General features: G+C 42.2%; 1 protein-coding gene across 1 annotated transcript in view; it reads left to right on the forward strand.

Annotated features, from left to right (window-relative positions):
* Positions 1-18,959, forward strand: part of LOC141105643 (alpha-2-macroglobulin-P-like) — a 108,818-nt gene that overhangs the window by 40,192 nt on the left and 49,667 nt on the right. The window contains exon 4 of the mRNA XM_073595616.1: positions 11,315-11,540. Within this exon, the coding sequence (XP_073451717.1) occupies positions 11,523-11,540 (18 nt within the window). The 5' untranslated portion in view covers positions 11,315-11,522. The remainder of the gene's footprint in view (positions 1-11,314; positions 11,541-18,959) is intronic.

Raw genomic sequence — 18,959 nt, forward strand, 5'->3', positions numbered from 1 at the left:
AATTACCAAAAATATGTAACAGCAAAGTCAGTTCAGTAGGGATGTACAGATGGATAGGAGACAATTACCAAAAATATGTAACAGCAAAGTTTGAAAGCCAAATGAAAGAAGTGGGCAGAGCAGATCCCACGTATGTAGGAGGCCATGCGGATAGCCTGCAGCTGGTTGTTGTATATGTTGTAATATGTTCACCAATTTATGTGGGACATTATTATATGTATGTACACATACAGTCAATATTAACCAGGCCAGAATTGAGTTGACAATGGTCGATTTGTTCAAGCCAACTCAATTTTAATATAACAGCTGAAGACCCTTTGATGTGTTAGTCTTATGCAAGTCTACCTAGGGGTGTGAGGTATGGGCTGTTTACCTAATTTAACATTTCAAAGGGTGTTCAGGTGGTATCTGTTAATCTAATCTAATTACACATATCTAAGGGGACTTGTTGATGTTGATATGCGGGAGTGCAAATTGGGGCGGTTTATGACTACAGCTGTTCACGGCTGGGGGTTGTTGTCTGATAGACTAAAGCTTATCAAAGTTCTAAATTGAAACGGCCAATCAAATTGCTCAGCCATTCAGTGTCTACTGAATATAACACGGCATTCAGTCTATAGTTTTAAGTGAGGCTTGTCTGTGTATGCACACTCAGACCTAAGACATGGGCCTCTGAATTATATCTACTCTGTTGGGTTTTTTGTCATCTGTGGACTTTGGACTTTGTCCTGTGTTGGAAGTCAATAAAGTGCATCTCTCTGGAAGAATTGGGTTGCTGCGGAAGAGTACTTACTAATTAATTATCATACCCACTATACTACTATACCACCCAATATTATTATATCACTACATTGGTGCCGTTCAAGTGACCAGAAGAGCATTTTCGGACTTAGTAACAGAAGTCGGTGGTGACAACAATCCTGTGAGGTGGACAGAAGTCTGATGAAGAACCAAGAGCTGTGCTGTGACTCTAATGTCTGGTTGTGACATAAGAGAGTCTGATCTACAAAATTAAACAAGTTGGGAACCCCAGAATTATTCTCTGGAGACTGGAAACAACAAAAAAGGACTGTGTCGTGTACCAGAAGACCTGAACTTGAAGCTGAAGGAATAACTAATGCGGTGAGTAAAATATTTTCTTTTTTTTTTTAATTATTAGTAATATAGTCAAAATGCTTACTCAGTGTGAAGCTAGTGTCAGTTCTGATAAAGTTAACAGATGGGTATTAAAATGTATTAAGCACCATGGCGGTCCTTATGAAATTCCAGAAAAATGTAAGCAGACATGGACGATGATGAAGGAATTTTTAGAGAAAAATGTTTTTGATAGCAAAATTTCAGAAAGTAAAAGAAAAGGTTGTATTATACAGGGCTTGTTATCTTGCTGTTTAAGAATGGAAAGTCCTTTGAATAGTAAGGTTGAGGAAATTGCGCAGTTACAGAAGGCAGTTGATAATAACAACAATGTTTGTGAGAGGTTACAAAACCAATCAGACACCGAGACAGTAAATTTAAAATTGCATGCAGTTACCATTGGGGAAGCTTTGCTTGAGAAATCTAAACGTTGTGATGAATTATCAGAGGAAAATGAGAGATTAAAATTAAGAATTATGGAATTAGAGAAGAGATCTCAGGAATGCAGATATGCATCAAATCTTGGATTCAGCAATCTGCAGCAAACAGAACCTCATATTAAATCTGATAATTCATTACCAGCTGCCCCCACTGTGACTACCACAGTTTATAACAATAATAATAATACAGGTGAAGTTCAGCTTGTAATGAAGCCTTTGAAGCCAAAAGGATTAGACGTAATTCTTAAAGAAATAGGAATGGTTCCATACCATGATTTAAACAGATTTTTAAAATGGTTTTGTGACGTGCAGCAGGTCAGAGATATGTACAATCTCAACCCATCTGACTTAGAAAGAGTTTTGCAACATTCTGTAGGAAGTGGTCTTTGGATGAGAATTAAACACATCTGTATTCAGCCTCTGAGGGCAAGGGACATTCATGGGAAGATCCAACAAATGCAAAATGAATCTCCATATGAATTGTCACACAGGATAGCAACTATTATGGAATTATTGGTCGGTAATAATCTGGCATTTGAGCGTGGGGGCTTTATACATATGAGTATGTTTCTAGATGCGTTGCATGAAGATATCAAACAAATTATTTTATTAGTTACCCCAAATCCTCATGATTTAAAAGACATATTGTTGAGAGCAGACCATTTATGGAGAAAGTCAAATGAGCAGGCTGTCAAAATTGATTTAGCCACATTGTTTAGGATAAATACTGAGCATAAAGATCAGAAGATAATATCCTATGATAACACCCAGAGAGGAGACATCAGGTCAAACATAGGTGATATTAATATGAAAAACAGCTGACCAAAATAATAATAAGAAAAGGTCCAAAACCTGGATACCGTTTTCTCAGTTAAAACAGAAATATGACCACCTGAAGATTGAGTATGACAAGATGAGAGGAGAACGTGATAAATTATTAGAGCAGTTGAAGGGGGTACAAGATATACATTCTCCAGATCTGTTTTTGAATGCAAATGCCACTTCTCAGTGGGGGTGAATTAGCTTCAAACTGTAAACATGTAAATAGTGTTTTGTGTTAACTTCAAACAACTTTTAAGGACCTCGCTAATTAGTTTTGTTGGAGAGTTTTTTTGTCTTTCAGATATTGACATTTAAATAAAGGTGAATAGCAGAAGCACAGTCTGAAATTGCTGGCTAGTGGGGGAGAATTATGGGAGAAATGCTGAATAGACAACAAGGAATTATAAAGAATTTATCAAGCAATGGACCTTTGTTCTTTTTTCTTCAACGCCCTAATTTTTAATTTTTCTCCCTTTTCCTGATATATTTTGCTTTTCATTTTTTTTAATTTTTTTTTATTTTGTTTGTTTTTTTTCTTGAACTTTATCTTAAAACCAAAGAGAAGCATTTAAACCTAAAATAATTTTCATGACATCTGTACATATTACATAATGCGTATTGATCAATATATTTGACATCTAAGGTGAGATGCTGCACAATGGCTTGGCCTAGCATAAATTTTAGTATGTTGGGTGGTTTTCCTAAATTTATAAGAGGGGTGAGTGAAATTCATCACTCTAGTCATGATTTTAAACTTTGTTGATTCAGTTGTTTATAATATGCTAAAGACTATGACATATATGGATGAAAAAGACCTTTCTACCTTTCATGGTGAGGATACTGGCAAGAATTTCCACTGCCGCTTTGCCTGGATAGAAGATCTGATCAACACTGATGACTCTATCTGAACCATCATGTGGGGGTATATGTATATGTTGGTATACCATTCAAGTGTAATTGTGGACTGAATCATCCAAGTAACTGCTTTATTGAAGGCAATGAGGGGTCGGCCTACAGCAAATTACAAAAGCTAATTGTGACTGGCAATCAACAAAGATGGACTTATGAATGTCAAGTGCAAGGAAATAGTTTGCAGCACAGTTTTTACTGCCATATCCAAACCTTTTCTACCTTGAAAGTGAGTGCTGGTACATTGATAGTTCTTCTTACTATAAAGATGAAAGTAGAGTGTTTGCGTAAAAGCATCTTTAAAAATGGAAAGCTTGAGCCTGGAGATCAAAAAAATCCTGGACTTATGTGGATTGGAGTTCCCAGAGCATACCAAGTTTACTTTCAGTGAGATGGTGAGAGATGTGATGAAGTCAGACCAAAGAATGGACTTTGACATCAGCTCATCTTTGCGTAATATTCAAGATCTTGATGTGATATAAGGCCTAACAGCTATATGGGCCACTGACATTTACCAAATCCTTTTCCAGTCATAGTCTAAAAGTTATATTATCTAATAACTGTTTCATGGGGATATTTTAGAGGCTGGCGAAGAGAGATGTAACCAGTTTCAACTTCATATTTTATATGAGCCATTGTAAAGCATCCAGTACCTCAAATCGTAATGATATTTTTTTGTTGTTTGATTTATGGGTCAGTTCTAGTAGTTAGAACTGACCTAAGTGGGGGTATATGTTGTATATGTTGTAATATGTTTACCGATTTATGTGGGACATTATATTATTATACATACATACAGTCAATATTAACCATGCCAGAAATGAGTTGACAATGGTCGATTTGTCCAAGCCAACTCAATTTTAATATAACAGCTGAAGACCCTTTGATGTGGTAGTCTTATGCAAGTCTACCTAGGGATGTGAGGTATGGGCTGTTAACCTAATTGAACATTTCAAAGGGTACATTGTTTAAAGGACCGTAGAAGTATTTATTGATGGTAATTAGACTTGAGGGGGTAACAATGAGATCAAGTAGTGTTTTGGGTTGGCCTAGCAGAGGCTCCCTCCTGGGGGGCTAATATATCAGGGGGACTTGTTGATATTAATATGCAAGAATACAGATTAGGAATGTAGGTATTCCAAGGGCTCAAAAGGGTGTTCAGGTGGTATCTGTTAATCTAATTACACATATCTAAGGGGACTTGTTGATATTAATATGCAAGAATACAGATTAGGAATGTAGGTATTCCAAGGGCTCAAAAGGGTGTTCAGGTGGTATCTGTTAATCTAATCTAATTACACATATCTAAGGGGACTTGTTGATGTTGATATGCGGGAGTGCAAATTGGGGCGGTTTATGACTACAGCTGTTCACGGCTGGGGGTTGTTGTCTGATAGACTAAAGCTTATCAAAATCCTAAATTGAAATGGCCAATCAAATTGCTCAGCCATTCAGTGTCTAGTGAATATAACACGGCATTCAGTCTATAGTAGTTAAGTGAGGCTTGTCTGTGTGTGGACACACATACCTAGGAACATGGTATTCTGAATTATATTTCCTCTGTCGGATATTTTTGTCATCTGTGGACTTTGGACTTTGTTCTGTGTTGGAAGTCAATAAAGTGCATCTCTCTGGAAGAATTGGGTTGCTGCGGAAGAGTACTTACTAATTAATTATCATACCCACGATACTACTATCCACCACAATATTTTTATATCACTACACTGGTTACCACAGGTAACAGTGTTACAGTTGGACTCCAAGCTATGGGATCAGGGGATGTCCTAGCTCTTCCAGGATTGAGGAGCTGTGAGGATGTTATCCCAGGGGAAGCCATGGTTTTTACAGGAGGTGGAGGAGCCATCCCTGCCGTACCTATGGCTTGTGTTTCGTTGAACCAGGAATCTGAAAGCCAAGTGAAAGAAGTGGGCAGAGCAGATCCCACAAATGTAGGAGGCCATGCGGCTACCCTGCAGCTGGTTACCGCAGGTAATAATGTTTCAGTCGGACTCCGAGATACGGATCCACGGATGTCCTAGCTCTTTCAGGATCGAGGAGCCATGAGGATGTGGTCCCAAAGACAGCCACAGTTATCACAGGGGTCGGAGGAGTCATCCCTGTGTTACCAACAGCTTGTGTTGCTTTGCTCAGAGGATCAAAAAGCAAAGTGAGAGAAGTAGGCATAGCAGATGCCAGTAGTATACTATCGGGTACTGACAGGGTGCAGTTGGTAGCTCACTATGAGCCAAATTCAGCCCCCCTGGAACCTGCATCTCCCCCTGAAGCCCCGGATTCACGTAAAGTACTGTTGGGTGACTCACTGCACGTTGGGAACTCTGGGGAGGGTCAGGGGACTAGTGACTGTGTGCCAGGTCCAGGCCCTAATGGGTTTCTGGAGCCAAGGCTCAGAGAGGAACCTAAAGTCAAAATGAACTCTGGAATTGATAATATTTTTTGTGATGTAAAAAGTCATGATCTGTGCCATGCAGACGTTCCCTCTGCTGCAGTGGTGACTCAAGGGGCCCACCGGGCTGCCCCGAACTGGTCATTGCCCACTGCTACAGAGGGACTGTCTGTGAAAGGGCCCAATCCACCTGGGTCGGACCCTTGTGAACTTGGCCAAGCAGGCCGGAGGTCCCCTCACACTGTTGTCTCCCTGGCATCTGTGGCAGATCGCTCTGAGTCCCCTGAGGCTGTTAAAATTGACATCAGCCTGGAGGAGTACAGAGGTCTGGCTGACGGATGGTCAGTTGGGGATGGCGGGATGAGGGGGTATGGGGAACAGGACTGTGACTCTGTAACCACTTGTAAAGAAAAGGAATGTTTTGAAGTACCTGCTGAAGAGGAAAACTGTGTTTCAGTAGATCCTGGTAAGGACAAGCAAGGTGTGCTTGTAACCTTATGTGAGGCAAAGTCTTCTGTAGTCTGCTCCTCTGCCATCACAGCTACCAGTACTTCCATTGTGGATTCTGGGTTATGCATCACAGAGGAAGGACCACAGGGTGAGGGGACAAATCTGATCCAATCTAACTCTACTCCCTTGGCAGTTGCGGCTGACAGCACTGAGTTCTTAGGGGCTGATGCATTTGTTGCCAGCCCAGAGGAACTCAGGTGTTGTGCCAACAGGTGCTCCGCTGAGGATGGAGTCGGAGTATGTGATGTGGGTCAAAGGACAACCCCGGTGGAATTCAGTCTTCTGTGACCTTCTCCTCTGTCACCACAGTTGCGAGTACTGCTATTGCGGATTCATTGCTGTGTGTCACTGAGGGAATATTACAGGGTGACAGGGAAAATCTGGCCCCATCAGGGCCTACCACCTCAACAGCTGCAGCTGACAACACTGAGTACTTTCTGGCTGATAAGTCTGATGTTGGCCCAGAGGAACTGAGGTGTTGCGCTGGCAGGCCTTCTGCTGAGGAGGACAGAGTAGGAGAGTGTGACACGGGTCAGAGGATGACCCCTGGCAGAATAAAGTGTTTTGTGGCTTTATCCTCTGTCCCCACAGCTATGAGTATCATGATTGAGGATTTGTTGCTGTGCATAACAGGGGAATAACCACAGGATTATGGAGGAAAACTGACCATCTGAATCTGCCCTCTCAGAGGCTGCAGCTGATGGCACTGCATTCCTACAGGCTGATATGTTTTGTGTCAGTGTAGAGGAATTCAGGGGATGTGCTGGCAGGCCTTCTGTTGAAGCAGAAAGAGAAAAAGTGTGGGAGACAGGCCAAAGGGTGGGGGCCCTGTTACCCAGGCCATGGAACCAGACCCAGACCACCCAGGGACAGCCTTATGCCAGGCTCAAACATCTGGGTGTGATAGCTAATAAAGTACCACCAGATGGCCAGGGCCAATGGCTGGGAATGCTGACAGCACACAATGACAAATTTGCCTGTACCCTTTCAGTAGGTAGGCAGTGGCCAGTGGATGAAGTGGATCCACAGGGCAATCTGCTGGCCAATCCTGATCCAGACCCATTAGGATCAGTCAGAGAGGGGTGCAGTCGCCCTCTCCTATCTGCAAAGGGACAGGCTGAAATGTCAGTGGTGCCAAGCTTCAGTTGGGGGAACTTTCACCCCTAACCTAGGGAATCTTCCATGCCGACGCGTTAGCTGACCCGTTTAGGCTCAGCTGTGCGTCATCTGGAAGGGGGAGATGTGACGAAAATGTAAGCGTAGGATAGTTTTGCCTTAACAAGATGTGGTGTGATCTGTAGAAGTAGTGCAATTGTAGATGTAGTTTAATTCTGAGTTATTAAAAATATAGTATTCAATGTCAGTCATGCACATATGTTCTTTCATTAGCATTTGAAAAGGACAGAGCCAGTTTTTTCTAGGATTGAAGTGACACCTAGGTGCCAATAAAAGTTCCCATTAGAGTAAACATAGATTGCCACCTTCCTGAGGCTCAAAGAAAAACTGCTAGTCATCTTGGCCACACGGATCTGCAGGGGGCATTCTCAAGGCTCCGGACAGTCTGTAAGCTTTGATTAATATCAAGAGATCTAAGGAACCTATTTTATCTCTCATAAAAGCTAAAATATTAACGGCAGAGAGACGAAAAAAATTCCTTTTGATTGTACACCTGATGGGTTACGTGTACATGTAACTCTGTATGTTTAGCAGGTGTGGAATCCTAGAGAACCACACAAAACCGGTATATGGCGCCTGATTGCAGCAGGCAGGCAGTGATTGGTACTGTTGCGATCGGACTGATGCGCTGGTATCGGAAATCCTATCCATGACCCAGCAATCAGCGCTGTTCTGGGCCAATTTGACTCTGGTCATTTCAGAACACAAAACATTTGTGGGCTGAGACAGGAACACCCCCCAGGGTTGATTGACCAAGGGCTAAAGTCCAGCCCACATCCATATTTCAATAAATTGGGTAGCCTGAAACTGGGGAGTTCCCACATGTTCCAGAATGATTCTACAAGATAGACTTGGGTAAAGTTTATTTCTGTTTTTATCCCTTTTTATTTTCATAGCAAATTGCCAATTTGTGTGTCTTTCTGCATTTTTTGTATCTTTTTTGGTAAATCCTTTTTCTTTGTATATCTTATATGCACTGCCCAATTTCGGGATATTAAATGATAAAATTAATAAGTGACTTCTGTGTACTAAGCTAGGACTCATATCTCTGGAGAGGTTGTTGTATTTTAGTGCCTAAGTACTCGGTCTAAGTTACGTGCCAATCGGTATACAATTGCACTGTGTGTTGGCAGATTGCATGCTGATTGTAAGCTAACAGATCTGCCAGACGGAGATCTGTTTGTGTGGTGGCTCAGCAGACCAGTCTGTGGACAAACTGTGGGTGGTGGCAGGCTATTGTTTATTGTGTGTCCGGTGTGTGGGTGTGGGGACAGTAGGAAGAGTGATTAACACAGGGGTTCAAGCTTGCAGGATAGCTGGAGGAACCCTAGAAGTGTGTAGTAATTGCTAGACTGCTCCCTAACCCTTAGAGTGCACCAGATTGTATGTAAGATTTGTATCTGCCTGTGTGTGGTCAGCTAGCTGGATTGGAGTGGAGTCTCCCTCTAGTGGTGGCCAAAGGTAGTGCAGGCTGTGAAAGTACCACAGCCAGTCTTACATGCGCAGTATAAGTTCCCCCTTATTCCCTTAGTTCCTCATATACCTCAGTCACGGAACGCACGTCGCGGTTAGTTAGTCACCGTGGGCGTGTGGAATCCGTGACAGATTGGTAATAATAATAAATAACAATATTAATAAAAACTTTTTAATATTATTACTTATTATTAATTTGTTCCGCTCCATTTGTTTAGATGCGGCATTCGTTATTTCGGATGATTCGTAACTTCAGATAAATTCGTATTCGTTACGTTCACTAACAGTCAAATTTGAAAGGAAATTCCAATACCAATAATTTAATAATTAGTTATTATTAGTTAGTTTGTTAGTTGTTATTTAGAATTTTGGATTTTCACTCTTTGAAATATTCTGATTTTCTTTCTTATTTTTGGATTTTCGATTTTTTGGATTTTCGAATTTTCCAATTTACGAATTTATGAATTTACAAATTGCAATCATAACGAAGGACCAGAAAAATGAAAAAAAAAAAACGATGACAAGAAAACAAAAACATTTTTCGGCAGTGCACATGTCTACTAGAGAGCTAATTGGTGTCTATAGTTATTTTCTACCTATGTTTAAAACACATCTGGCTTTTATGCCCTGTTATGTACCTCATTTCCTTCCTTTGATCAGGTTTACATACTCCAAACAAGAAGTAATCCATTTACAATAAACATACTGCCTGGTATAAATTTAGATGTAGGTATGTAGGTGGGGTGCAGCATGGTGTGGCGGCAATAATTCACCCAGGTGCAATAATAAACTTATACTGATGCAATGCAGCAACAGTTCACAACAATCCCAGTGGGAAAACTGTCCAATCAGGTGCACTCACAGTTACAGCAACATGAACAGTGTGGGTTCCAGCCAGAATTACAGTAGAGAGGGGCAGAATGCAGCCTGGCCATTTTGTGCCGAATCGGGAAGATGTCCAGAAGAAATGCAATCCCACACCTACCCTTCTCGTCAGGAACCTTTCCCTACTGCTAGTACTGTCCCTAAAAGACGGGGTGCCTTTCCCTGCATTACCCACCCCTATAAAGCGCACCAAACCCCAAGGCCTTAAATAGACTCTCCCTGACCCAAGATGGATGCCAAAGTCACATGGGGAAACAGCATCCCCCAGTAACCCAGGACAGTGGTTCTCAACCTCAGTCCTCAAGTACCCCCAACGGTCCATGTTTTCAGGTTTTCCTTTACTTTGCGCGGCTGCTTTAAATCAATATCAATGACATGGTATTGATAAGAGCTATTTTATCTAAGGGAAGTTCCCAAATCATGGCCCGTTTGGGGTACTTGAGGACTGAGGTTGAGAACCACTGACCCAGGAAACCATGGAGGAACCAGATTCCTCCTGACTTCCTCTCCAGCTGCAGAGCCACTATGGTTGAGCGCCACCAGTGGAGAAAATAAATGATATATGCTTACACATGGAACCTCTTCTACCCAAACAACCACCAAATAGATTCAAACCAAATTAACAAAAATTACAGTAAAAAAAATAAAGGAAGAATCTGGCTACACAAATTGTTTTTTTTTCATATGCTTTCATAAATAAGGGCCATTTTGATGCAATCCTCTACCCAAGCAATAAAACAACAGGACTTTATATCACAGGAGAAGGTTCAGATGTTTGCAATAACTCATGACCAGCAATCAAAATGTAACTTTTATCAGATAATTGTGGTCAGAGTAATGAAGTTTAATTCATGACTGGTCACTATGGACTAGAACACAACTTTGCAGGGTGAAACATGAGTATGAACTATGAGTGAATAGAGTTATGAAGAGGATCTGACATTAAAACATAATGGGTGATAGAATGGTTGGATTTCCATTGGAGACATCTTAATACCAAGCACTTATAAAAAGCCTAGGGGGATTCTATCTTGTTAGATTTTAAATAGTCAATGTAAGTTTGTAGGCTTAACTAAAAAACAATAATGCTCTAATGCTCAAGAAAGTAAATCTTGTGACTGGTGACACTGTATGCTGGTGCTGGATGGAATGGAAGGCTCGTCAGGCTCAACTAAAACTACAAGAAAATGGCGCCCAGCAGACTGTAAAGCTAAAATAGTAAAAGATGATGAGAATTGATTTCAGCATGGTTCTCCCCCCACAGAACCCCCCATAATGCATTTTGCCTAGGTGGGGCTTATACATAGAGGCCTCTATGTTTTTCGCCCCACATGGGCGAAATGCTTTGGAGGTTCTTTTATGGGTGGAGAACAAAGCTTAAGTCAATTCTCATCATCTTTTACTATTTTAACTTTACAGTTTGCTGATCCTGTGTGTGGCTGAGTGCCTTTTGCTTGCAGTCCATGTAAGTTTGTATTTTTGACTTATTTGTTTACTTCAAGCTGATAACACAAACACATGATCATATATGATCGTATATGATCATTTCTATGCTTTTTAGGACGGGTGGCAGTGCTGAACTCCATACGAAGGCTCCAGACACTATCACAGACTGGAATGGGGGAGCAGTATGTTTGGGTCCCACTGGATTTGGTTTGTCTTCTTGTGCCTCACTTCGAGTCTTCCAACCATTCTTTGTGGAAATCAGCCTCCCATACTCTGTAGTGCGGGGATAAATATTTACCTTAAGTGCTACTACATTTAACTACATGAAGAACCCTATGAAGGTAAACAAAAATGAGAAAATGAATGTCACATTGTGAAAAATATACTTTCCATTTACTTGTCTACCAGTAATAATGGGTGAAAGAGGTTTTTATTTTTTTATTTTTTATTTAACTGTTTGTCCAAACCATTGTAACTCTTGATGACTAAAAAAGATTGTTCCCAATTTTACATTCCATACTTTGATCCCACTATAACCAAACATGTAGATTTTTTCTTGCATGTAAGTGGGTGGATAGTTCAAGTGACTCTTTTGTTTCTATTACATAGTTACATAGTAGGTGAGGTTGAAAAAAGACACAAGTCCATCAAGTCCAACCTGTGTGTGTGCTTTTATGTCAGCATTACATTGTATATCCCTGTATGTTGTGGTCATTCAGGTGCCTATCGAATAGTTTTTTAAATTATCGATGCCCCCCACTGAGACCACCGCCTGTGGAAGGGAATTCCAAATCCTTAAGGCTCTTACCGTAGAGGACCCTCTACACAGTTTAAACCGCTTCTCTTCTAATTTTAGTGAATGGCCGCTTGTCTTATTAAATTCCCTTTTGCGGAAAAGTTTTATCCCTATTGTGGGGTCACCAGTACGTTATTTGTACATTGAAAACATATCCCCTCTCAAGCGTCTCATCCCCAGAGAGAATACGTTCAGTGCTCGTAATCTTTCCTCATAACTAAGGTCCCCCAGACCCTTTATTAGCTCTGTTGCCCTTCTCTGGACTCTCTCCAGCTCCAGTACATCCTTCCTGGGGACTGGTGCCCAGAACTGGATGGCATACTCTAGGTGTAGCAGGACCACAGTCTTGTAGAGTGGGAGAATTATTCCAAGAGTTTTGCAGGAAAAATAACCAGCTGATCATGCTTTTTTTTCTTACAAATCAGCAATGTATCAATAATGCTGTGTTGGTGAGGCATTTATAGCTATAGAAAAGCTAATGCTAAAGGCTAATGTGTGTAGCATGAAAGCAGCACTGACCAGGGTATGACCTGGGGATTGGCCTTTTTCAGTACCAGCAGATTGATTGTATCCCCAGCGAAGCAAATTCCGAGCAATTCTCTTACGTCTAAAGAGAAGAAAATTATTTTTTGGCTTCAAAAGTTATAATTTATGAAAGGATGATCAAGACTTGATGAAACACAAAAGAGAAATATTTTTTTTGTATTGTGAAGATAGCCATCACAATGTAGTATGATGAGACTGAGAGGCAGGGATTACAGGGATTAAAGGGATTACAGTTCATCTGAGGTCTAATAGTTGTTATAATGCTGTCAAATTTCTGATGAAAGGCTGATAATCCATACTCTGGAAATCTGAGTCTAGAGCTACCCTCTGTAGGGGCTACTGGTAATAACTGGCTCTTCCCAAGTAGTACAGAGGCTGCTTATCTCTGCAAGTACCAGTCCACGCACACAAACTCTATTGAGGAGGACACAGGGACCAGTACTCTGAGACCCTATGAAAGCTTTCCCAGTTCATAGCTACCTTACATAGGCACTTACATCCCAAAAGCAGACAACCACCCGGGATCATAATTTAGGGTCATTACTCACAAGTCTCCAGGACAGCTTCACATGTTCTAGCTTCCTCCGGACATGATCCAGTGAGGAAACAATCATTCTCCTGATCCTTAACAGTGAAAGCCCACAACCAGTTCCTTCAGAAAGATCACTCCATTTCCTTAGCCGTGCCACAGCTGGGGCCTCAAATATCAGCAACTCAGTCCATAGGTTGCTTCCTTGGGGCAGTAGCCCCAGAGGCTTTGTAACTAGTGGCGGCTGGTAACGTTTTAGGATGGGGGGCGCCAGACCCTGCCCTTCCTTTTTGACCCCTCCCACTCATCATAAGCCCCACCCCTTATAGAATCCACCCACTCCATCCCCTGTATTCCACTTGCTTCCATCTATATTGTCAGGAGTATACAGATCAGCATCACAGGACAGAGTATACAGCATGTAGCAGAATACATATTGGCCTAAATTTATGAAATTAGATTTTTTCTATTTTTTTTATTGGATGTTTTATAGCAGAAAGTAAAAAATATTGTTTTTTTTTTCAAAAGTGTTCTTGGTCTTTTTTTATTTGTAGTACAAAAAATTAAAACCGCAGAGGTGATCAAATACCACCAAAAGAAAGCTCTATTTGTGGGAAAAAAGAACATTTTATTTGGGTACAGCGCTGCATGAACCAGCAATTGTCTGTTAAAGCGACGCAATGCTGTATCGCAAAAAATGGCCTGGATATTAAGGGGGTAAATCTTCCAAAGCTGAAATGGTAAACAGGGACCTGAACGATGCCATACACAGTAGTGAGTGAAGGAGAGGGACAGGTGTCCAGGTCAGGGACTGTCGCTCCATCTATCAGGGTCCCTGTGTACTGTGACATGCTGTGTATACAGTGGGGGAGGGATCTCTCAGCATGCAGCCAGTGTTCTCCCATGTCTCAGTGTAGCACACACACAGGCAGTAGACACATACAAACACACATTGCCAGGTGAACAACCCCCCCTCCCCTCCTAAGGACTTGTTCATCTCCCCTCACAGCCAGGTATGATTCTTCCAGCATTCAGCCATGCATTCCAAGCAGGCAGGTTAGGGAGAGAAAGTAGGAAGCTGCACACACATTGCTGGCTTCACAGGCTCATCTATCCATCACACATCTCTATAAACACAGTGCACTTCTTCCCCAATCCCTAACTCTGACAATCTTATCTGTCCTCTATGGAGAGGGCAGAGGCTGGCTGTTCCCCCCTTCCACACACACACTCACTGTGTGATTGGGACAGGGACATCCATCTCTACTGTGCACTGTCTGAGTGGAGACTGAAGAATGACTGAGAGAGCAGGGAAGTGTGTGCAGAGTGGAGGGGCAGATCGCGGCTGTCATAGTCAGGCAGTGTCAGTCAGTACCTTGCCTGGAATCACACCGCTTAGTGAGCTCAGGTCTAACTAATTATTGGAAACTCGCAGTCAGTCAGACAGTTCACAGCACAGTGAGTCGGGAAACCGGACGCAGTGACGCAAAAAGCACCGCCCACCATCCAGTCCCCACCAATTAAAACATAGGAAAGGAGGCCAGAGACAAATAAGTGTATAGTGGGAGTGTTTGGGGGCGCATCGCTTCCGCCCCGAACACTTCCTAAACACGGGCAAATCAGCTTCCCAGCTTGCAATCAGCTGATTGCAGGCTGGGAAGTAGGGATGAGCTTCGTTTTCGAGTGGAACCCATGTTCGACTCGAACATCGTCTGTTCGCCCGTTCGCCGAATTGCGAACGATATGGGCCGTTCGCTCCAAATTCGTGTGGCGCGTCATGGCCCATAATTCACTGCGGCATCGCAGTGTATTGCTGGCTGATGATTGGCCAAGCATGCACTATGACCCACATGCTTGGCCAATCACAGCGCCGTCAGTAGAGAGAGCTGTAATTGGCCAAAGCCAGGGTGGCTTTGGCCAATTATGGCTCAGGGGGTTTAGAACACGCAGCACACTATATAAGGCCGCCTGCCTGGTGGCCCTGTGTAGTTTGTTCCGGCGTGCTGAGAGATAGAGAGAGAGAGAGAGACAGTGTCATTTCATTTGAGTTAGCTAGATTAGGCAGGACAGTCAGTCAGTTAGCTGCACTTACAGTGTATTGTGTATATATGCATCCCAGGTGTTGTATATATATATATATATATATATATATATATATATATATATATATATATATATACACACTGTATTCAGTTTAGCTAGATCTGTTCCTGTTATCTTCCTACTGACAGGCAGGCTTGTCTTGTTACAGTATTTACAGTTACCTGAAGAAAATTGCTGGTGTTCTTTTGTTCTTTTTAGTACCACAGTCAGGCAGCTAGACTATTTACAGTTAGTGTAGTGCATCCTCTTCACAGTGTTCGGCTAAAGCTACAAGTTAGTTTAGTGTGACCTCTGCACAGTGTTCAGCTAAAGCTACAAGTTAGTGTAGTGCGTCCTCCTCACAGTGTTCAGCTAAAGCTACAGGTTAGTTTAGTGTGACCTCTGCACAGTGCTCAGCTAAAGCTACAAGTTAGTGTAGTGCGTCCTCCTCACAGTGTTCAGCTAAAACTACAAGTTAGTGTAGTGCGACCTCTGCACAGTGTTCAGCTAAAGCTACAAGTTAGTGTAGTGCGTCCTCTGAACAGTGTTCATCTAAAGCTACAAGTTAGTGTAGTGCGTCCTCTGAACAGTGTTCAGCTAAAACTACAAGTTAGTGTAGTGAGACCTCTGCACAGTGTTCAGCTAAAGCTACAAGTTAGTTTAGTGCGACCTCTGCACAGTGTTCAGCTAAAGCTGCAAGTTAGTGTAGTGCATCCTCTGAACAGTGTTCATCTAAAGCTACAAGTTAGTGTAGTGCGTCCTCCTCACAGTGTTCAGCTAAAACTACAAGTTAGTGTAGTGTGACCTCTGCACAGTGTTCAGCTAAAGCTACAAATTAAGAAATAGTGGAAGAAACCTGCGCTAATGAGCCAAACGTGATAAAAGATTAAATTCACAAAGATGCAGCTGCAAAAAAAACTCCAAATATCCATGAAGTGATAAACATATAAATAAATAATTTTGTGCGCTAGCAATAATGTGATTAAGGAAAAAATGCCTAAGAGACACAATGTGTGTGTAAATCACAGCGAAAATAAAAGTGACAGGTGTATGAAATCCTTAATCAAGGATCCAACAAAATATTTACATATTCTGAATATAAATTATAAATAATCATACATCCAAATAACACCTATAATCAGTCCATGAATAGGTTCAACAAATAAGGTAGAGAGAAAAAGTCCATTTGATATATCTCATCACAAAATCAGGAAAATAATGAGCTGAAGGGACTATTTCTGGATACACATTGATTGCAGGAAAAGGAGTAGTAGATGTACGCTTACCCCAATCGTTGAACCTCCTCTGTGGCAAGGTCGTATGGGCTTGCAGATATAGCCCTCTGCAGGGACAGATGGGAAGTTGATGTCCGGGTCTTGTCAGCATGTGCCACCGACTCCAATATGGTCCGGTCAATCTAACTGCACACACATGATTGTCCTTCCTCCATCTCTTATGCTTTCCCCTTTTCAATTTTCATATTTCTCGAACAACATTCCAGCCTCCTCTTCAGCTTCAGGTTCCAGAGGGTACCACCACTCCTGAACTTCCGGTGACTGTTGATCCTGCCAGGCACCCATACCACTCCTGGGCCTTCTGTCTCCATTCCAGGGGAACAGGAGTGGGAGCTGTAAAGGAGGTCTTTCTCTGCACTTCAGGCTCAAAACCTACCAGGCTCACACACAAATCACAACAAGCAGGGAGAGAACCCTACCAACTCGCAGGGTAGCGTCACCTCTATGGAACTTCAGTGCCTTCATTCATATACAAGACCCTTCCATGTTGTTCGAGAAATATGAAAATTGAAAAGGGGAAAGCATAAGAGATGGAGGAAGGACAATCATGTGTGTGCAGTTAGATTGACCGGACCATATTGGAGTCGGTGGCACACGCTGACAAGACCCGGACATCAACTTCCCATCTGTCTCTGCAGAGGGCTATATCTGCAAGCCCATACGACCTTGCCACAGAGGAGGTCCAACGATTGGGGTAAGCGTACATCTATTACTCCTTTTCCTGCAATCAATGTGTATCCGGAAATAGTCCCTTCAGCTCATTATTTTCCTGATTTTGTGATGAGATATATCAAATGGACTTTTTCTCTCTACCTTATTTGTTGAACCTATTCATGGACTGATTATAGGTGTTATTTGGATGTATGATTATTTATAATTTATATTCAGAATATGTAAATATTTTGTTGGATCCTTGATTAAGGATTTCATACACCTGTCACTTTTATTTTCGCTGTGATTCACACACACATTGTGTCTCTTAGGCATTTTTTCCTTAATCACATTATTGCTAGCGCACAAAAGCTACAAATTAGTTTAGTGCGACCTCTACACAGTGTTCAGCTAAAGCTACAAGTTAGTGCAGTGCGTGCTCTGAACAGTGTTCAGCTAAAGCTACAATTTAGTGTAGTGCGTCCTTCTCACAGTTTTCAGTTAAAGTTACAAGTTAGTGTAGTGCGCCCTCCTCACAGTGTTCAACTAAAGCTACAGGTTAGTTTAGTGTGACCTCTGCACAGTGTTCAGCTAAAGCTACAAGTTAGTGTAGTGCGTCCTCCTCACAGTGTTCAGCTAAAACAACAAGTTAGTGTAGTGCGACCTCTGCACAGTGTTCAGCTAAAGCTACAAGTTAGTTTAGTGCGTCCTCTGAACAGTGTTCATCTAAAGCTACAAGTTAGTGTAGTGCGTCCTTCTCACAGTGTTCAGCTAAAGCTGCAAGTTAGTGTAGTGAGACCTCTGCACAGTGTTCAGCTAAAGCTACAAGTTAGTGTAGTGTGTCCTCTGAACAGTGTTCAGCTAAAGCTACAAGTTAGTGTAGTGCGACCTCTGCACAGTGTTCAGCTAAAGCTACCTGTAGAAGGTTGGTGGCGTTTTCCTGATCCTATCACTACCGCAGACCGCTAAAGTATTTACACGTTAGTGTAGTGCGACCTCTGCACAGTGTTCAGCTAAAGCTACCTGTAGAAGGTTGGTGGTGTTTTCCTGATCCTATCACTACCGCAGACCGCTAAAGTATTTACACGTTAGTGTAGTGCGACCTCTGCACAGTGTTCAGCTAAAGCTACCTGTAGAAGGTTGGTGGTGTTTTCCTGATCCTATCACTACCGCAGACCGCTAAAGTATTTACACGTTAGTGTAGTGCGACCTCTGCACAGTGTTCAGCTAAAGCTACCTGTAGAAGATTGGTGGTGTTTTCCTGATCCTATCACTACCGCAGGCAGCTAAATTTTTTACACGTTAGTGTAGTTGGACCTCTGCACAGTGTTCAGCTAAAGCTACCTGTAGAAGGTTGGTGGTGTTCTCATACTGTAGGCAGGCAGTTGATTTTGCTAGCTGCAGTATCAGTATATATATATATATATATATATATATATATATATATATATATATATATATCCCAGCTTAGTGCAGTTACAGGCCATTAGTGTGTCTGGAAGGCCAACAAGGAGAGGCAGACAGTCACAAGCCAATAAAAGAGGGCAAGCAGGCTCTGTGTCTAGAGGCAATGGTGCTGGTCGTGGAGACGGTACATCCTCATCAGCACGTGGCCGTGGGACACGCTTGGCCTTTTTTTCAGCAGCTGGCCGCATTGAGCCGCAACATGCGGAAGACTTGGTCGAGTGGATGACCAAGCCGTCCTCATCCTTCTCATCCTCCCTCACCCATGCTCAGGGTACTTTGTCTGGCAAAGCAGCTGCCAACGCGGCCTCTTCCCTCGGCTTAATGGCATAAGTGACTCCTTCTCTAGCTCCTGAGGAGTCCCTCAAACTGTTTGACCACAGTGTTGGGTATATGC

This window comes from Aquarana catesbeiana, linkage group LG08 (assembly GCF_042186555.1).
Source record: "Aquarana catesbeiana isolate 2022-GZ linkage group LG08, ASM4218655v1, whole genome shotgun sequence".
Classification (NCBI taxonomy): domain Eukaryota; kingdom Metazoa; phylum Chordata; class Amphibia; order Anura; family Ranidae; genus Aquarana; species Aquarana catesbeiana.